Source organism: Salmo salar, chromosome 09 (assembly GCF_965601325.2).
Source record: "Salmo salar chromosome 09, fSalSal1, whole genome shotgun sequence".
NCBI classification, from domain to species: Eukaryota; Metazoa; Chordata; class Actinopteri; order Salmoniformes; family Salmonidae; genus Salmo; species Salmo salar.
This window is the reverse complement of record NC_138299.1, coordinates 162,988,564-163,009,917: the sequence shown is the minus strand read 5'-3', so window position 1 is coordinate 163,009,917 and position 21,354 is coordinate 162,988,564. Positions and strand designations below refer to the sequence as shown.

The 21,354-nt window shown below is 43.6% G+C and overlaps 1 protein-coding gene across 3 annotated transcripts in view; it reads left to right on the top strand.

Moving 5' to 3' along the window:
* The window catches only part of LOC106613399 (nectin 1b), a 569,428-nt gene that overhangs the window by 445,614 nt on the left and 102,460 nt on the right, over nt 1–21,354 (top strand). The window contains exon 7 of one of the 3 annotated variants that reach the window (XM_045724944.2): nt 4,083–4,359. The exons of the other annotated variants lie outside the window; for them this stretch is intronic. Within the exon in view, the coding sequence (XP_045580900.1) occupies nt 4,083–4,344 (262 nt within the window). The 3' untranslated portion in view covers nt 4,345–4,359. Of the gene's footprint in view, nt 1–4,082; nt 4,360–21,354 lie in introns of those variants that run through there. 3 annotated transcript variants of the gene reach the window in all.

The window sequence follows — 21,354 nt, the reverse complement described above, 5'->3', positions numbered from 1 at the left end:
GAATGATAAATACGGCATGAACTCTTGATTTCTTTCTCCAGAGGTGGAAAAGTAAAGATACCTTCATAGAAAATGATTCAGTCAAAGTCACCTTGTAAAATACCTCTGGAGTAAAAAAGTCTCAAAGTGTCTGGTTTTTTAAAATAGTTATGTATCAAATGTAAATGTTAATTATATAATATAATTAAGTATCAAAAGTAAAAGTAAAAATCATTTCAAAATCCTTATATTTAAGCCAACCAGAGGGATTTCCAGGGGAACTCCACCAATCAGACATCATTTACAAATTAAGCATTTGTGTTTAGTGAGTCCTCCAGATCAGAGGCAGTAGGGATGACCAGGGATGTTCTCTGTTTAGTGAGTCCTCCAGATCAGAGGCAGTAGGGATGACCAGGGATGTTCTCTGTTTAGTGAGTCCTCCAGATCAGAGGCAGTAGGGATGACCAGGGATGTTCTCTGTTTAGTGAGTCCTCCAGATCAGAGGCAGTAGGGACGACCAGGGATGTTCTCTGTTTAGTGAGTCCTCCAGATCAGAGGCAGTAGAGACGACCAGGGATGTTCTCTGTTTAGTGAGTCCTCCAGATCAGAGGCAGTAGGGATGACCAGGGATGTTCTCTGTTTAGTGAGTCCTCCAGATCAGAGGCAGTAGGGACGACCAGGGATGTTCTCTGTTTAGTGAGTCCTCCAGATCAGAGGCAGTAAGGACGACCAGGGATGTTCTCTGTTTAGTGAGTCCTCCAGATCAGAGGCAGTAGGGACGACCAGGGATGTTCTCTTGATACTGTAAGTGTGTGATTTGGACCATTTTCCTGTCCTACGAAAGCATTCAAAATGTACTTTTGGGTGTCAGGGAATTAAGTAGTACTTTTGGGTGTCAGGGAATTAAGTGGTACTTTTGGGTGTCAGGAAATTAAGTAGTACTTCACATCAGTTAGTATCTAATGAGCATCTCCCGTCTTTATCCTCTATATATTATTAAATGATCCTCTGTAATATTTATATTTAGGTTTCCTCCTCTTCTGATGGCAGCTAGCCCTGCGTGACTCTGTTCTGAGGGAGGCTGACAGCATTATTTATTATAATTAAGGACAGCAAAAAGCTATTAAAAGAGATATGGGATGGGAGCCCTTACTTAGCCCCTATTCTGTCTCGCCACAGTGACTCAGGTAATTTCCCTTTGCCTCAGAGAAGCGTCTCTGCCAGCTGCTACCCACACAGGAAGAGAGAGGGAACATAACATAATAAAGAGAGAAAGAGAGGGAGAAAGAGAGAGGGAGAGAGAGAAGTGAACAGGGAAGAAGACAGAGAAGGATCATGCAGCAATAGCTAGAATAACAAGAAACAATTCCAGTACAAGAACAGAGAGAAGAGATTACAGAGTAAAGTAGTACACACAACTCACACTTAACACCTCTCACCACAAACCTCTCGCCACAAACCACAAACCTCACACCACAAAACCTCTCATCACACACCACAAACCTCAAATCTCACACCACACACCTCAAATCTCACACCACACACCTCAAATCTCACACCACACACACACACCTCTCACCACAAACCTCTCACCACAAACCTCTCACCACAAACCTCAAATCTCACACCACACACCTCACACCACAAACCTCAAATCTCACACCACACACCTCTCTCCACAAACCACAAACCTCTCACCACAAACTTCACACCTCACTCCACAAACTTCACACCTCACTCCACAAACCTCACACCACAAACCTCGCATCCCACTCCACAAACCTCTCACCACAAACCTCACACCTCTCACCACAAACCTCACACCTCTCACCACAAACTTCACACCACAAACCTCACACCACAAACCTCACACCACAAACCTCATACTTCACACCTCACACCACAAACCATTGGTGTGGGACACCTGGTCAAGGATAAGGAGTAGGAAACTAGGTATGTGTCCCAAATGACCCCCTATCCCCTATATAGTACACTACAGTTCATCAAGGCTCATAAGATGACCATAAGCCTCTGGTCAAAAGTAGTTCACTATATAGGGAATAGGGTGGCATTTGAGACGCAGGCCTAGGTGTTTGGTTGCCAGGCTAGGAGAGGGTTGTCATTATGCTATAGTCCATTATCCATGTTTCCTCCAGAGGCACATGGGTGGGTGTGTACGGGGACGTGATATTGCCTCTCCTCCCTATCTGGGAATATCACCAAGACAACCCGAGCTCCGGAGCATAACATCTGGGGTCTAGATGCACACAGAAGTCCTTAATCAAATCACATGACAAGATGAGGATGCTGTTTTGATACTTCAGGGTGCTCCACAAATCATCTAATTGATTAGATATTCAAAAGGTTTGAATATTACCATTTCAGATGGGGATCTAGCTACCCTACATTACATGTGTTAGAGTTCCACATCTAGCTACACTACGATACATGTGTTAGAGTTACAGATCTAGCTACCCTGCATTACATGTGCCAGAGTTACAGATCCAGCTACCCTACATTGTGTTAGAGTTACAGATCTAGCTACCCTACATTGTGTTAGAGTTACAGATCTAGCTACCCTACATTACATGTGCCAGAGTTACAGATCCAGCTACCCTACATTACATGTGTCAGAGTTACAGATCTATCTACCCTACATTACATGTGTCAGAGTTACAGATCCAGCTACCCTACATTACATGTGTTAGAGTTCCACATCTAGCTACCCTACATTGTGTTAGAGTTACAGATCTAGCTACCCTACATTACATGTGTCAGAGTTACAGATCTAGCTACCCTACATTGTGTCAGAGTTACAGATCTAGCTACCCTACATTACATGTGCCAGAGTTCCAGATCCAGCTACCTTACATTACATGTGTCAGAGTTACAGATCTAGCTACCCTACATTACATGTGCCAGAGTTACAGATCCAGCTACCCTACATTACATGTGTCAGAGTTACAGATCTAGCTACCCTACATTACATGTGTCAGAGTTACAGATCTAGCTACCCTACATTGTGTTAGAGTTACAGATCTAGTACCCTACATTGTGTTAGAGTTACAGATCTAGCTACACTACATTACATGTGTCAGAATTCCAGATCATATGCGTTTGTCTTCTATGTTCGCTGCACTGAACCCACGTAAAATACCAGATACCACACTGAACCCAGGTCCAATACCAGATACCACACTGAACCCAGGTCCAATAGCAGATACCACACTGAACCCACATCCAATCCCAGATACCACACTGAACCCAGGTCCAATAGCAGATACCACACTGAACCCAGGTCCAATAGCAGATACCACACTGAACCCAGGTCCAATAGCAGATACCACACTGAACCCAGGTCCAATAGCAGATACACCACTGAACCCAGGTCCAATAGCAGATACCACACTGAACCCAGGTCCAATAGCAGATACCACACTGAACCCACGTCCAATACCAGATACCCCACTGAACCCAGGTCCAATAGCAGATACCCCACTGAACCCAGGTCCAATAGCAGATACCACACTGAACCCACATCCAATAGCAGATACCCCACTGAACCCAGGTCCAACAGCAGATACCACACTGAACCCAGGTCCAATAGCAGATACCACACTGAACCCAGGTCCAATAGCAGATACCACACTGAACCCAGGTCCAATAGCAGATACCACACTGAACCCAGGTCCAATCCCAGATACCACACTGAACCCAGGTCCAATAGCAGATACCACACTGAACCCAGGTCCAATCCCAGATACCACACTGAACCCAGGTCCAATAGCAGATACCACACTGAACCCAGGTCCAATAGCAGATACCACACTGAACCCAGGTCCAATCCCAGATACCAAGGAGTCCAAGAAACCACACCCCACCCAGTCCAATGCCTCCAGTACTTTTCAGGAATGCTTTCCAAGACAAATAAAATCTACAATCACGAACCAGATGCACTCCTCTCTCCCATTGCTTTCTGCCTCTTTATCCTCTTTCTGCTAATCTGTATCTCTGTTTCTTCTGTTCTTCTCTGTTTCTCTCTCACTCTGCTGCCAAAGTAACCGCTGTCTGTTTCTGTCCCCTTTCGCTCCTCGTCCTCCCAGCATCGCTGTGGCTGTGGTGGATGGTACTGTTGTGACACAGCCTCCTCCTAGCGATTCAGTTGCACCTCCGCCAGAGCCCGATACTGTTGTGACACAGGCCACCGAGAAGCCTGAATCCCCCACAAGGAAAGTAATGGCACCTGCCCCCAGTCTACCCTCCACTGGTACCACCCCACCCCGCTCTCCCCCACTAGGTCCCTGTATCTTGTTGCCTGCATGCAATGGTGGCCTGAAATTAATATACTTGAGCACACGATTGTAAATATTGATAAGTATAATACCAAATGAATGCCATATCATCACCTTCAGGGCAAATAGAACCTCACAGTGGAGGCGTTATCACAAGAACACACTGTTAGAATTAACAGGAAGTTTCTGATTGCGCTTTTATATCTGATACAAATAAAACCGATATTTTTTTTTTTTTTTACCCCTTCAAGTTGATGAAACACAATCAGATTAGATGTGCTGAACACCTTCATCTTAAACGATAAGACTAAAGATGATAAAACATTTAATTCAAATATCTTTAAGATAAGATTTTCTCAAGTTTATGGCTCGTAAATGTTCAGAACCAAACACATTCTAGGCCTCATCATTGTCTTGAGGGGAAAGAAAACTTGAAAATGTAATATATTAGAATATTAGAGAATAAAAACTATATTTTTTTTATAATTATGATACACGTCTTCGTGATACATGTGCCAAATGTTACTACTCTGTTAGAGTTGTCAGTCATAATAAACCATTTTAACAGTGCTCTATCTGACTGGCTATCCTTCTCTACCTCTGCATCTCTCTTTCCTCTCCTCATGTCTGGCCGTTTGCATGGATGTCTGTCTAATGCCGTCCTCCACTGTTCTGTACAGTGTGCATGGCAACGTTCTGTCCTGTTGTCTTTGTCGTCATGGTGATAGGCATGAGACTCTAAATGGAATGATACTGTGTGTTATACATCTATTGGTTTCCCTGATCAATATTCTGTATTTCTTTCAAGTTTGTTGTCAAGCTTGTCATGGAAAAAAAGATCATTGTTTCACCACAAAGTAAATGGATAAATTCCATTTTTAAAATGTTGAACTGTGTTTGACGATAAACTGATTTCTTTGCTGAAGTGAAAACAAGTGAATGCGAATGGCAGGAATGTGAATTGTATGGCAAAGTGGAATCATCATGAAGAGATTCATAGTCATAAATAAATGACTGTGCATATTAATGGATGTCAGAGAGGGTTTAAATGGGTAGCACAATATTTCGCTGGGTTTAAAGGTGGCGTCCAGTATTTAGATGGATTTAACCCTTGTGTGATGTTCGGGTCTGTTGGACCCAATTTCAATGTTTCCTAAGAGACAAATGATACAATTAATTATTTTTTTTCAACCTGAGACTCATTGGCCTTGGCTCATTTTCTGCGAAGAACATGTAAAATAACATATTTTAATTTAGTGCACACTGTGCACCCCTCTACACATTTATATCACATATGTGGTGTTCTGGTCCACTGGACCCGAAGGTAATAAAAGTGTGGAAAAGTGTGTGCTGTTTCAACATAGCACCAAGAACCTGTCTGTCTCCCTGCTTGTCTGTCTGTCTCCCGCTTTTCTCGCATTATTTACCCTTTGTATTGTGTGAAACTACACAATGTCTTGCGGGAACCTGCACAATGTTATTACAATACATTATTTTCGATACATTGTGAAAAAAAAAAATCTGTATTTTTCCACACTCTACCCCAGCCAGGTACTTATTGGGGGAGGAACACAACAAATAAAAAGCTTTGCTTGTGTGGCTCCTTACCACAATCAGTGTGGCAAAAATATTCTCTGCTCAGAGGGCCTTAGAAATCATTCTTTGCAGAGAGAGAAGCTAGTGTGGAAGGAGCGTCTTCCACTTTGGAAGATGAAGAATTTTCAGAATATGAGGATCATGTCTCTGTCAATTCGGAGTCTGACAGTGAGTTGGAAGAAGAGGATGAGATTGACCCTCAGCCAGCCCCCAGGACCAGGCCGTCAGCAGCCAGGACCAGCCAATCAGCAAATCAGCAGCCTGCAGGAGGAGAAATATGGATGGCAAAACATTGTGAAATTGAATGGTCTTCTTGCCCAAGGAATGAGACAAGGCTGCCAATGTAATAAAGATGCAACCAGGGCTGATGCGTATGGTGGTTACTCATGTGCAGGACAAAAAGTCTTAATAACTGTTCATCCCAGACACCATGCAGAAAATCATTCTGGACTGAAATAATTTGGAGGGAAGTGGTGTTTTTTGCAGAGAGATGGACCAAACTCATTTACATGCATATTTTGGTGTTTTTTTTTTAATTCTTGCTGGTGTTTTCAGATCCAATGGAGAATCCACAGAGTCCCTGTGGGATGCAGAAAACTGGCAGAGAACTTTTCTGTGTAACAATGTCTCTGGAAAACTTCCAGGATTATCCGCTTCGATAACCGAGACACCAGACCAGCTCTGCAGCAGAGAGACAAGCTAGCTGCAATCAGGTCAGTGTGGAACAAGTGGGTGGACCGCCTTCCCCTGTCTTACAACCCTGGTCCCAACGTTACTGTTGATGAGCAGCTTATGCCATTTAGGGTCCGCTGCCCCTTCAGGCAGTACATACCGTCTAAACCCGTAAAAATATGGGATCAAGATCTGGGCTGCCTGTGGTGCTGCTTTATCATACGAAAAAAGAACCCAGAGCTCACACCTTAGCTGTTGAATACATAGAACAGGCCTATCAATACCTTTAAGTTTGTGTTCACGGCCGACACGTCCCTAGTGTCCTACATACAAAAGAAAGGGAACAATGTGGTACTCACGAGTACGCTGCATAGGGATGGGAGAATCTGTGGCCAGGAACATAAAAAAAACAGAAATCATAATGGATTACAATGCCACAAAAGGAGGGGTGGACAATTTAGACAAGCTAGTGACTGGCTACAGCTGCAGAAGAAGAACCCTACGCTGGCCGCTTGTGATATTCTTCAACATTTTGGACATCTCAGAGTACAACGCGTCGGTCATCTGGACGGCGTTGAACCCAGATTGGAACAGAGGGAAGCTCCAGAGGAGACGGTTCTTTCTCCAGGAGCTGGGCAAGGCATTGGTAAGACCTCGAATCCAGAGGAGGCAACACATCCCAAGGACCTCAGCTTCTGCAGCCGTCGTGACCCATCCGCCTGATCCACAGAACCAACAACTCCAATACAGGAAGTAAGTGTTAGTGATGATGTTGCATGTGTGTGTGTCTGACTCTCCTACCTTGGCCTGCTGTAACTATTTATTTGAACATTTTTTTTCACCTTTATTTAACCAGGTAGGCCAGTTGAGAACAAGTCCTTTATTTAACCAGGTAGGCCAGTTGAGAACAAGTCCTTTATTTAACCAGGTAGGCAAGTTGAGAACATGTTCTCATTTACAACTGCGACCTGGTCAAGATAAAGCAAAGCAGTGCGAGGAAAAACAACAACACAGAGTTACCTCTACACATGGGATAAACAAACGTACAGTCAATAACACAATAGAAAATCTGTATACAGCGTGTACAAATGGAGTAAGGAGGTAAGGCAATAAATAATAATGACTAATAAATAGGTGAAGTAACTACAATTTAGCAATTAACACCGCAGTGATAGATGTGCAGATGAGGATTTGCAAGTAATGTGCAACTATATATGTGAGTAAGTGAGATGTTAGTAAAATCCCTGAACTCGTGTTTTCATCATTTTAGATTGCAGCCGGTAGCAACAAGAAGAAGCGCTGTGATGTGTGTGGACCCAAGAAGGACAGGAAGACACAGTACACATGCATCAAGTGGAAGAAATACATTTGGAACACAAACACAGTTAAAACGCTGTCCCTCATGTGGTGTGTACGCCGGCCTTATTTTGTGTTCATTGGGGGCTCCTTTATAATTTCCATAAAATACTGTTTGTTAAAATTTGTCCTTCCAATTTGTTCAGTTCAAAGCAATAAACATCAATAGTGATGAAAACCTTGTTTCATTCATATTTGTTCAAGATAAACATGATTTTAACCACCCATGTCTTGATTATATAAAAAAATAAATAATAGTGCTTTTAATGAAAAATGTGATCTAGCAGCTATATGGCAAATATTACGTATGCTATCTATTTTGCTTGTTATAAATATAAGTCGACGTTTAGGTATTTAGTATTTTTATGTAAATTGTTATGGCTGTATTGTTTTTAAAAACCCAATAATGTGTCCATCAGACCCGCGAACTTTGGGTGAATAACAAAAACATGAACACCACACAAGGGTTAAAGGGGTAGTCCAGTTAAAGGGATAGTACAGTTTTTGGCCGAGTTTAAAGGGGTAGTCCAGTATTTAGCTGAGTTTAAAGGGGTTGTCAAATCAAATCAAATGTATTTATATAGCCCTTCGTACATCAGCTGATATCTCAAAGTGCTGTACAGAAACCCAGCCTAAAACCCCAAACAGCAAGCAAAGCATGTGAAAGAAGCACGGTGGCTAGGAAAAACTCCCTAGGAAAAACTCCCTAGAAAGGCCAAAAACCTAGGAAGAAACATAGAGCGGAACCAGGCTATGAGGGGTGGCCAGTCCTCTTCTGGCTGTGCAGGGTGGATATTATAACAGAACATGGTCAAGATGTTAAAATGTTCATAAATGACCAGCATGGTCAAATAATAATAATCATAGTAGTTGTCGAGGGTGCAACAAGCACGTCCGGTGAACAGGTCAGGGTTCCATAGCCGCAGGCAGAACAGTTGAAACTGGAGCAGCAGCACGGCCAGGTGGACTGGGGACAGCAAGGAGTCATCATACCAGATAGTCCTGAGGCATTGTCCAGTATTTAGCTGAGTTTAAAGGGGTAGTACAGTATTTAGCTGAGTTTAAAGGGGGAGTACAGTATTTAGCTGAGTTTTAAAGGGGGAGTACAGTATTTAGCTGAGTTTAAAGGGGGAGTACAGTATTTAGCCTAATTGTTCCAATCTCATTGTTGCTAACCATGTTAATGAGAGCTGAGCGCTGGATAACATGTACAGTATGTGTGCTCCCTTTGCATGACTATATACAGGGAGTACCAACATTTCGTTTTGTAAATCAATGCAGGTAGTCTAGTTATCCATTTGATCAGTTATTTAGCATTCCTGTTTAGCAGTCTTATGGCTTGGGGGAGGAAGCTGTTCAGGGTCTTGTTGTACCTCTGAGGAAGCACAGTTCCCTCCAGCCCAGTCAAAACTGTTCGCTGCTCTGGCACCCCAATGGTGGAACAAGCTCCCTCACGACGCCAGGACAGCGGAGTCAATCACCACCTTCCGGAGACACCTGAAACCCCACCTCTTCAAGGAATACCTGGGATAGGATAAAGTAATCCTTCTAACCCCCCCCCTCAAAAGATTTAGATGCACTATTGTAAAGTGGTTGTTCCACTGGATATTATAAGGTGAATGCACCAATTTGTAAGTCGCTCTGGATAAGAGCGTCTGCTAAATGACTTAAATGTAAATGTAAATGTTGTTGGTTTCAGACTTTGTGCGGTAGCAGAGAGAACAGTTTATGGCTTGGGTGGCTGGAGTCTTTGAATTTTTTTTGTTGAGCCTTCTGGTATAGATGTCCTGGATGCCAGGGAGCTCTGCCCCAGTACTGTACTCACCACCCTCTGAAGCGGCAGCTCTAGCCTTTAGCTCAGTGCGGATGTTGCCTTTAATCCATGGCTTCCGGTTGGGGTATGTACTTACGTACACTGTAGGGACGACTCCTCAATGTTATCGGATGAATCCCAGGAACGTATTCCAGTCTGTGCTAGCAAAACAGTCCTGTAGCTTAGCATCCGCTTCATCGGACCACTTCTGTATTGAGCACATCACTGGAACTTCCTGTTTGAGTTTTTATTGAAAGCAGGAGGATAGAGTTATGGTCTGATTTGCCAAAGGGAGGGCGAGGGAGGGCCTTGTATGGGAGTTATGGTCTGATTGGCCAAAGGGAGGGTGAGGGGAGGGCCTTGTATGGGAGTTATGGTCTGATTGGCCAAAGGGAGGGCAAGCGAGGGCCTTGTATGGGAGTTATGGTCTGATTGGCCAAAGGGAGGGCGAGGGAGGGCCTTGTATGGGAGTTATGGTCTGATTGGCCAAAGGGAGGGCGAGGGAGGGCCTTGTATGGTCTGATTGGCCAAAGGGAGGGCGAGGGAGGGCCTTGTATGGGAGTTATGGTCTGATTGGCCAAAGGGAGGGCGAGGGAGGGCCTTGTATGGGAGTTATGGTCTGATTGGCCAAAGGGAGGGCGAGGGAGGGCCTTGTATGGGAGTTATGGTCTGATTGGCCAAAGGGAGGGCGAGGGAGGGCCTTGTATGGTCTGATTGGCCAAAGGGAGGGCGAGGGAGGGCCTTGTATGGGAGTTATGGTCTGATTAGCCAAAGGGAGGGCGAGGGAGGGCCTTGTATGGGAGTTATGGTCTGATTGGCCAAAGGGAGGGCGAGGGAGGGCCTTGTATGGTCTGATTGGCCAAAGGGAGGGCGAGGGAGGGCCTTGTATGGGAGTTATGGTCTGATTGGCCAAAGGGAGGGCGAGGGAGGGCCTTGTATGGGAGTTATGGTCTGATTGGCCAAAGGGAGGGCGAGGGAGGGCCTTGTATGGGAGTTATGGTCTGATTGGCCAAAGGGAGGGCGAGGGAGGGCCTTGTATGCATTTCTGTGTGTTTAGTAAAGGTGATCTAGAGTGTTGTCGCATCTAGTTGCACAGGTGACACTCCGGGTTTCAGTTTCCCTGCATTAAATCAATGGCCTCTGGGAGAGCATTTCTTGTTTGCTTATTGCCCTATACAGCTTGTTGAGTGTGGTCTTAGTGCCAGCATCAGTAGGTGGTGCTAAATAGACAGCTAAGAAAAATATAGATTAAATAGTTTGGTCTAATACAGCCGTCGATGAGAACGGGGGCGTGCTCGGTCCTCCTAATACAGTGAGGTATTCTAATTCAGACATGCAAAAACTCGAGACATCCTTAATTTTAGAGTTTGTGCACCAGCTGTTAACACTCTTATCCGAGTTTGCCGTCCGGTCTTGGCGATGCATAGAAAAAACAACAAGATTTATATTATCCATGTCCCATTTCAACCACAAATCTGAGAAACATAGGATTTTACATTTTTTCAGGTCCTGTTGATAGGATAGTCTCGAACTGAACTTATCCAGTTTGTTCTCCAGTGACTGCACATTTGCCAATAGAACAAGAGGGCAATGGCGGTCTATTTGCTCGCCGACTTAGTCTCATCTGAATGCCGCCTCACCTGCCTCTCTTTCGCCGCTGTTTCGTCTTTCGAGTCCCGGGGATTAGGGCCTGGTCCTGAGTAAGCAGAACATCCAAAGCTGCTGACTCTTTGAAGTAGAAATGTTCATCCAAATTCAGGTTAATGATTGCTGTTCTGATGTCCAGAAGCTGTTTTCTGTCATAGGAAATTATGAAGCAAAGACATTTACATCCACATCAATATCCGGTTATTATTCAGGATACTCAAGTATTATTTTTTTTGAGTTGACGTATATACATATCATATCCTGTTTACAATAACCAGAAAAAAAGCATGTTTCCCATTTATGAGAAACCCGGATAAGATGCCTGGGATAGGCTGATCTTAGACGTTGTACTGTGGCATGTAAACATCTTATCCTGTTTACTGTTGTTTCTCACTGTATGCTACCTGAGCAGTTCAATCCACCACAATAATTCCATAATAATTTATTTTGCTGATACTCCGTACCTGACTGTATGAACCTGAACCTACTGGCATAGGCTCCTTTCACCCCTAATTTAGATACATTTCTGCTTATAATTTTCAACAACATACTGGTACTTCCAAGATGGCGTAGCAGTGCGGACGTGTTTGTTGTTGTCCCGTGCAAATGTTATGTTTTTTTCATCTTTTTTGTATATATTGCAATATATTTCAATCTCTTTTTGAAATATACCTTCCGGCAACTCCCCTCACCCAATGTGATACGGATCTGCTATTTTTAGACCTTATAGCCAGAACCTCCATCAGAAGCTAACCTGCTAATTAGCTACTAGCTATTTAGTCATTGTTAGCCACTGTTAGCGGCCTTTACCTTTAGATCAGACACCAGACGCTTTTAGCCTGGATAATACCTGCCAGTCTGCACTGATGTCAACCCTGAGAATATCGGACTGCTTTTCTCCACTACATCACTGGATTCTTGCCGTAAGCTCTGGACCATTACACCAGATCATCGCAGCAAGCTAGCTGCTACCGAGTGGCCCAGCCCCGAAGCTAGCTTTGAGCCAGGCCCATCTCAGGCCCATCTCAGTGGACCCTATGATCCCTCGGCTACACAGCTGATGCCTCCCGGACTCTTCACTAACACGACTAGAAGCCACTACATCACTGGATTCCTGCCATAAGCTCAGGACCTTCGCACCGGATCTAGTGGCTGGTGACTATAGTGGCTAATGCCCTTGTCCTGAAGCTAGCACCAGTTAGCCTTGAGCTAGGTGCATCTCCTGGCTAGCAAACAAAATTACTCCAGCTACAATACCTCTTTTGCCAATTGGCCTGGATCCTTTGTTGACACGGAGCCCCGCCGATCCATCACGACTGGTCTGCCGATGTAATTCCGTCCGATGTGCCCTCAACCAGCCTTGCCGGACGTCGGTGAAGACGCTTCTACTAGCCCCGGCCTGCTAACTTTATGAACACCATGTTTCCCGCTTGCCTAGTGTAGTAACGACCACCTAACGGCTTCCCTGTTTCATCTATTGCTGTTCACTGGACCCTATGATCACTTGGCTACATAGCTGATGCCTGCTGGACTGTTCATTAACCACGGTACTCCATTTTGTTTATTTTGCTTATCTGTCGACCCCCAGCCTCGAACTCAGGCCCTGTGTGTAGTTAACTGACCCTCTCTGCCCATTCATCGCCATTTTACCTGTTGTTGTCTTAGCTGATTAGCTGTTGTTGTCTTACCCGTTGTTGTCTTAGCTAACTCTCCCAATCAACACCTGTGATTGCTTTATGCCTCGCTTTATGTCCCTCTCTAATGTCAATATGCCTTGTATACTGTTGTTTAGGGTAGTTATCATTGTTTTATTTTACTCCGGAGCTCCTAGTCCCACTCAAAATGCCTCAGATACCTCCTTTGTCCCACCTCCCACACATGCGGTGACCTCACCCAACCAATGCCTAGGTTTACCTCCACTGTACCTGCACTCTACCATACCCCTGTCTGTACATTATGCCCTGAATCTATCCTACCACGCCCAGAAATCTGCTCCTTTTATTCTTTGTCCCCAACGCACTATACGACCAGTTCTGATAGCCTTTAGCCGTACCCTCATGCTACTGCTCCTCTGTTCCTCAGGTGATGTGGAGGTTAGCCTGTGTGTCCCCAGGCGCTCTCATTTGTTGACTTCTGTAACCGTAAAAGCCTTGATTTCATGCATGTTAACATCAGAAGCCTCCTCCCTAAGTTTGTTTTACTCACTGCTTTAGCACACTCCGACAACCCTGACGGTATTGCTGTGTCTGAATCCTGGCTTAGGAAGGCCACCAAAAATTCTGAGATTTCCATCCCCAGCTACAACATTTTCCGTCAAGATAGAACTGCCAATGGGGGAGGAGTTGCAATCTACCGCAGAGATAGCCTGCAAACTTTTGTCATACTTTCCAGATCTATGCCCAAACAATTCGAGCTTCTAATTTTAAAAATGAATCTCTCCAGAAATAAGTCTCTCTCTGTTGCCGCCTGTTATAGACCCCCCTCAGCTTCCAGCTGTGCCCTGGACACCATATGTGAATTGATTGCCCCCCATCTATCTTCAGAGTTCGTTCTGTTAGGTGACCTAAACTGGGATTTGCTTAACCTGTCTGGGCCAGTGGGATGCTTGCGTCCCACCCTAATCAACAGCCAATGGAATCGCATCGCGCTAAATGCAAAACCTCATAAATGCTATAACTTCAATTTCTCAAACATATGACTATTTTACACCGTTTTATAGATACACCTCTCCTAAATCGAACCACGTTGTCTGATTTCAAAAAGGCTTTACAGCAAAAGCAAAACATTAGATTATGTCAGCAGAGTACCCAGCAAGAAATAATCACACAGCCATTTTCAAAGCAACTAGCATGCATCACAAATACCCAAAACACAGCTAAATGCAGCGCTAACCTTTGACAACCTTCATCAGATGACACTCCTAGGACATCATGTTACACAACACATGCATTTTTTGTTCGATAAAGTTCATATTTATATATAAAAACAGCATTTTACATCGGCGCATGACGTTCAGAAAATCTTTTCCCTCAAATGCTTCCGGTGAAATAGCGCTACAATTTACAAAATTACTATTCGAAAACATTGTTAAAATGTAATATTGTCATTCAAAGACTTATAGATTAACATGTCTTGAATGCCATCGCTTTGCCAGATTTAAAAATAACTTTACTGGGAAACCACACTTTGCAATAAACGACGTGGTATGCCCAGAAAAAAAGTCTAGGCTATAAATGTTGGAGCCATCTTGGAACGATCAACCATCAAAAATACTATTGTAAATAATCCCTTACCTTTGATTATCTTTATCAGAAGGCACTTCTAGGAATCCCAGGTCCATAACAAATGTAGTTTTGTTCAAAAAAGTTAATAATTTATGTCCCAATAGTGTTAGTGCGCTCCGAAGGCTAGTGAAAATGTACCGTATGCGTCTGACTTGTCGTCAGGAATGAGCAAAAAAATATATATTTAAGTTCGTTCAAACATGTCAAACGTTGTATAACATAAATCTTTAGGGGCTTTTTCAACCAGGGCTTCAATAATATTCCATTGGGACGGTTGCATTGTCTTTCAAAACGTTTCGAAAAGGGAGAGTACCCATGGGCGCCGACGTCACAATGGTAATGGCCCATCCCCTGTGACCAAGTTCCACAGCCTCTCTTTCAGTCAATTTTGATAGTAGGAGACTCAAACCATGTTGTAAAAACTGGGGACATCTAGTGGAAGCCATAGGAAGTGCTAAATGATTCACAAGCCCCTGTGTGTTTCAATAGCAAATGTTTGAAGTGATATCCACAAATCAGATTTCAGTTTCCTGTCAGGATTTGTCTCAGGGTTTTGACTGCCATATGAGTTATGTTATACTCACAGACACCATTCAAACAGTTTTAGAAACTTTAGGGTGTTTTCTATCCAAATCAAACAATTATATGCATATTCTAGTTACTGGGCAGGAGTAGTAACCAGATTAAATCGGGTATGTTTTTTATCCGGCCGTGCAAATACTGCCCCCTATCCCCAACAGGCACCCCAACTGTCCTACAATTTAAGCTAGATGCCCTCAATATCAAGGAACCCACCAGGTACAACTCTAAATCTGTAAACATGGGCACCCTCATAGATATTTTCCTGACCAAGTTGCCCTCAAAATACACCTCTGCTGTCTTCAACCAGGATCTCAGTGATCACTGCCTCATTGCCTGTATCCGTTATGGGTCCGTGGTCAAACGTCCACCCCTCATCACTGTCAAACGCTCCCTTAAACACTTCTGCAAGCAGGCCTTTCTAATTGACGTGGCCTGGGTATCCTGGAAGGATATTGACCTCATCCCATCAGAAGAGTATGCCTGGTTGTTCTTTAAAAGTAATTTCCTCACCATCTTAAATAAGCATGCCCCTTTCAAAACATGTGGAAATAAGAACAGATATAGCCCTTGGTTCACTCCAGACCTGACGACCAGCACAAAAACATCCTGTGGCGTACTGCACTAGGAAGTCAGGAACCAATACACACAGTCAGTTAGGAAAGCAAAGGCTAGCTTTTTCAAAGAGAAATTTGCCTCCTGTAGCTCTAACTCCAAAAAGTTTTGGGACACTGTAAAGTCCATGGAGAAGAAGAGCACCTCCTCCCAGCTGCCCACTGCACTGAGGCTAGGAAACATTGTCACCACCGTGTACGGCTGGCCATGCTTTCCTCCTGGCTACCCCATCCCCGGCCAACAGCTCCGCACCCCCCGCAGCTACTTGCCCAAGCCTCCCCTGCTTCTCCTTCACCCAAATCCAGATAGCAGAAGTTCTGAAAGATCTGCAAAACCTGGACCCGTACAAATCAGCTGGACTAGACAATCTGGACCCTCTCTTTCTAAAATTATCCGCCGCCATTGTTGCAACCCCTATTACTAGTCTGTTCAACCTCTTTCGTATCGCCCAAGATTCCTAAAGATTGGAAAGCTGCCGCGGTCATCCCCCTCTTCAAAGGGGGTGACACTCTAGACCCAAACTGTTACAGACCTATATCCATCCTGCACTGCCTTTTTATAGTCTTCGAAAGCCAACCTTCTCAAACAGATCACTGACCATTTCGAATCCCACCGTACCTTCTCCGCTGTGCAATCCGGTTTCCGAGCTGGTCATGGGTGCACCTCAGCCACGCTCAAGGTCCTAAACGTTATCATAACCGCCATCGGTAAAAGACAGTACTCTGCAGCCGTCTTCATCGACCTGGTCAAGGCATTCGACTCTGTCAATCACCGTATTCTTATCGGCAGACTCAACAGCCTTGGTTTCTCAAATGACTGCCTCGGCTGGTTCACCAACTACTTCTCAGTTAGAGTTCAGTGTGTCAAATCGGGGGGCCTGTTCTCCGGACCTCTGGCATTCTCTATTGGGGTACCACAGAGTTCAATTCTCGGGTCGACTCTTTTCTCTGTATATATCAACAATGTTGCTCTTGCTGCGGGTGATTCCTTGATCCACCTCTACGCAGGCGACTCCATACTGTATACATCTGGCCCTTCTTTGGACACTGTTAATACATCTAGACGTTCCGCTAGCGGAACACCTGCTCCATTATCCAATGATGGGCGTGGCGCGAAATACAAACTCCTCTAAAATACAAAAACTTCCATTTTTCAAACATATGACTATTTCACAGCATTTTAAAGATAAGACTCTCCTTTATCTAACCACACTGTCCGATTTCAAAAAGGCTTTACAAAGAAAGCAAAACATTAGATTATGTCAGCAGAGTACCAAGCCAGAAATAATCAGACACCCATTTTTCAAGCTAGCATATAATGTCACAAAAACCTAGAAGACAGCTAAATGCAACACTAACCTTTGATGATCTTCATCAGATGACAACCCTAGGACATTATGTTATACAATACATGCATGTTTTGTTCAATCAAGTTCATATTTATATCAAAAACCAGCTTTTTACATTAGCATGTGACGTTCAGAACTAGCATACCCCCCGCAAACTTCCGGGGAATTCGCTAACATTTTACTAAATTACTCACGATAAACGTTCACAAAAAGCATAACAATTATTTAAAGAATTATAGATACAGACCTCCTCTATGCACTCGATATGTCCGATTTTAAAATAGCTTTTTGGTGAAAGCACATTTTGAAATATTCTAAGTACATAGCCCAGGCATCATTGTGCCTTCCCTGTGGCTCAGTTGGTAGAGCATGGTGTGTGCAACGCCAGGGTTGTGGGTTCGATTCCCACGGGGAGCCAGTACAAAAAAAATGTATGAAATGTATGCATTCACTACTGTAAGTCGCTCTGGATAAGAGCGTCTGCTAAATGACTAAAATGTCAAATGTAAATCACGGGCTAGTTATTTAGACACCCGGCAAGTTTAGCACTCACCAATATCAGCTTTACTATTATAAAAGTTTCATTACCTTTTGTTGTCATCGTCAGAATGCACTCCCAGGACTGCTACTTCAATAACAAATGTTGGTTTGGTCCAAAATAATCCATCGTTATATCCGAATAGCGGCGTTTTGTTCGTGCGTCCCAGACACTATCTGAAATGGTAAATCAGGGTCGCGCGCATGGCGCAATTCGTGACAAAAAAAATCTAAATATTCCATTACCGTACTTCGAAGCATGTCAACCGCTGTTTAAAATCCATTTTCATGCCATTTTTCTCGTAAAAAAGCGACCAGGAATCCGACCAGGAATCTCCTTTTAGCTAAACTGAGGAAAGTAAACAAAGCTTTCGGTCGACGCGGGCACGAGCCTGAGTCTCACAGTACTGTAACCAGCCACTACCCAAACGCGCTACTTTGTTTCAGCCAGAGCCTGCAAAGCCACGATTCAGCTTTTTACCGCCTTCTGAGACCCTATGGCAGCCGTAGGAAGTGTCACGGGACAGCTAAGATCCTCACTCTTCAATAAACAGAGACAAGAAGAACGACACCTTGTCAGACAGGCCACTTCCTGCCTGAAACCTTGTCAGGTTTTTGCCTGCCAAATGAGTTCTGTTATACTCACAGACACCATTCAAACAGTTTTAGAAACTTTGGAGTGTTTTCTATCCATATGTAATAAGTATATGCATATTCTAGTTACTGGGTAGGAGTGGTAACCAGATTAAATCGGGTATGTTTTTTATCCAGCCGTGAAAATACTGCCCCCTAGCCATAACAGGTTAACAAACCTCCAAACGAGCTTCAATGCCATACAACACTCCTTCCGTGGCCTCCAACTGCTCATAAATGCTAGTAAACTAAATGCATGCTCTTCAACCGATCGCTGCCAGCACCTGTTCGTCCGACTAGCGTCACTACTCTGGACGGTTCTGACTTAGAATATAGAATATGTGGACAACTACAAATACCTAGGTGTCTGGCTAGACTGTAAACTCTCCTTCCAGACTCATATTAAGCATCTCCAATCCAAAATTAAATCTAGAATCGGCTTCCTATTTCGCAACAAATCCTCCTTCACTCACGCTGCCAAACATACCCTCGTAAAACTGACTATCCTACCGATCCTTGACTTCAGCAAGGTCATTTACAAAATAGCCTCCAACACTCTACTAAGCAAACTGGATGCAGTCTATCACAGTGCCATCTGTTTTGTCATCAAAGCCCCATATACCACCTACCACTGCGACCTGTATGCTCTCGTCGACTGGCCCTCGCTACATATTCGTTGCCAAACCCACTGGCTCCAGGTCATCTATAAGTCTTTGCTAGCTAAAGCTCCGCCTTATCTCAGCTCAATGGTCACCTTAGCAACACCCAACCGTAGCACGCGCTTCAGCAGGTATATCTATCTCACTGTTCATCCCCAAAGCCAACACCTCTTTGGCCGCCTTTCCTACCAGTTCTCTGCTGCCAATGACAGGAACGAATTGCAAAAATCGCTGAAGTTGGAGACTTATATCTCCCTCACTAACTTTAAGCAGCAGCTATCTGAGCAGCTTACCGATCGCTGCAGCTGTACATAGCCCATCTGTAAATAGCACACCCAATCTACCTACCTCATCCCCATATCCTACTACATAACTCATCCCCATATTGTTTTTATTTACTTTGTTTTGCACACCAGTATTTGTACTTGCACATCATCATCTGCACATCTATCACTCCGGTGTTAAATTGCTAAATTGTAAATACTTCGCTACTATGGACTATTTATTGCGTCCTTACTCCATTTGCACACACTGTATATAGATTTTTCTATTGTGTTATTGACTGTACTTTTGTTTATCCTACGTGTAACTGTGTTGTTGTTTTTTGTCGCACTGCTTTGCTTTATCTTGGCCAGGTCGCAGTTGTAAATGAGAACTTGTTCTCAACTGGCCTGCCTGATTAAATAAAGATGAAATAAAAAATTTAATAAAATAAGAAACATTTGGAAGGCGATATTAAAATTCTGACACGTGGAAGGCCATTTTTTGGTCTATAGTTACGTACATTCAGCTTCTCTTCTGTCATAACTTGAAAACTAAATATAGTCTCACCAGAATAATGTCTAGTTAAGTCTAGGTAAAGTTGTCTGTTTCGTTTAGGGACCGGAGGAGAGAACGCAACAATTTCAAAACAGTGGAAAAGGTTGTTCCCGTGCAAAAATATCCAAATGTCATTAGTTTGACCGATTTTAAGTAAATGAAAAGATGAGAAATCAATGAAAGACGTTTCTGATTCGACTTCACCTCATCTTGAATATCTTGGATATATCATCTTGGATATCTTGGATATATCTTATTGGATAATCTTGGATGTATCATCTTGGATATTATTTTATGTTGTTGAAATGCTGTCTGCTTGAATAACAGTTCCAAAGATAACATCTTCACACACATATGTTCACATTTTCTGAAGAGATGGTAAAATAAATAATTCTTCTCCACTCCTGTTCCCGTGACAAAAATTACCATTTGTTGTATAATTTTACTGCAAGAAATGCATAATTATGTATGAGTTAATATTATATTACTCTACATGTGAGAGGTTATAGACCTACAGATTTCAGTTACTGTTCCATTTAACCCATATGAACTTAAATTAGAATGTTCTGTTTATTCATGGTCAAGGGATTCTAGGGAGTGGGATATCAAAGGTGTAGTAGCAGCAGTAGTAGTAGCAGTAGTAGCAGTAGTAGTAGTAGTAGTAGTAGTAGTAGTAGCAGTAGTAGTAGTAGTAGTAGTAGTAGTAGCAGTAGTACTAGTAGTAGTAGTAGTAGTAGTAATAGTAGCAGTAGTAGTAGTAGTACTAGTAGTAGTAGCAGCAGCAGCAGTAGTAGCAGTAGAAGTAGTAGTAGTAGCAGTAGTAGTAGTAGTAGCAGCAGTAGTAGTAGTACTACTACTAGTAGTAGTAGTAACAGCAGAAGTAGTGGTAGCAGTAGTAGTAGCAGTAGTAGCAGTAGTAACAGTAGTAGTATCAAATCAAATTTACATTTATTCTGTAGCCCTTCTTACATCAGCTGATATCTCAAAGTGCTGTACAGAAACCCAGCCTAAAACCCCAAACAGCAAGCAATGCAGGTGTAGAAGCACGGTGGCTAGGAAAAACTCCCTAGATAGGCCAAAACCTAGGAAGAAACCTAGAGAGGAACCAGGCTATGAGGGGTGGCCAGTCCTCTTCTGTCTGTGCCGGGTGGAGATTATAACAGAAGCATTCTGTAGCAGTAGTAGCAGTAGCAGCAGAGGTCATAGTAGTTGTAATGGAAGTAGCAGTAGTAGTAGTAGCAGTAGTAGCAGTAGTAGTAGTATTAGAAGTAGTAGTAGTAGCCAGTCACTGGCTTTATCAATAAGTGCATCGAGGACGTCGTCCCCACAGTGACTGTACGTACATACCCCAACCAGAAACCATGGATTACAGGCAACATTCGCACTGAGCTAAAGGGTAGAGCTGCCGCTTTCAAGGTGCGGAACTCTAACCCGGAAGCTTACAAGAAATCCTGCTATGCCCTGCGACAAACCATCAAACAGGCAAAGCGTCAATACAGGACTAAGATTGAATCCTACTACACCT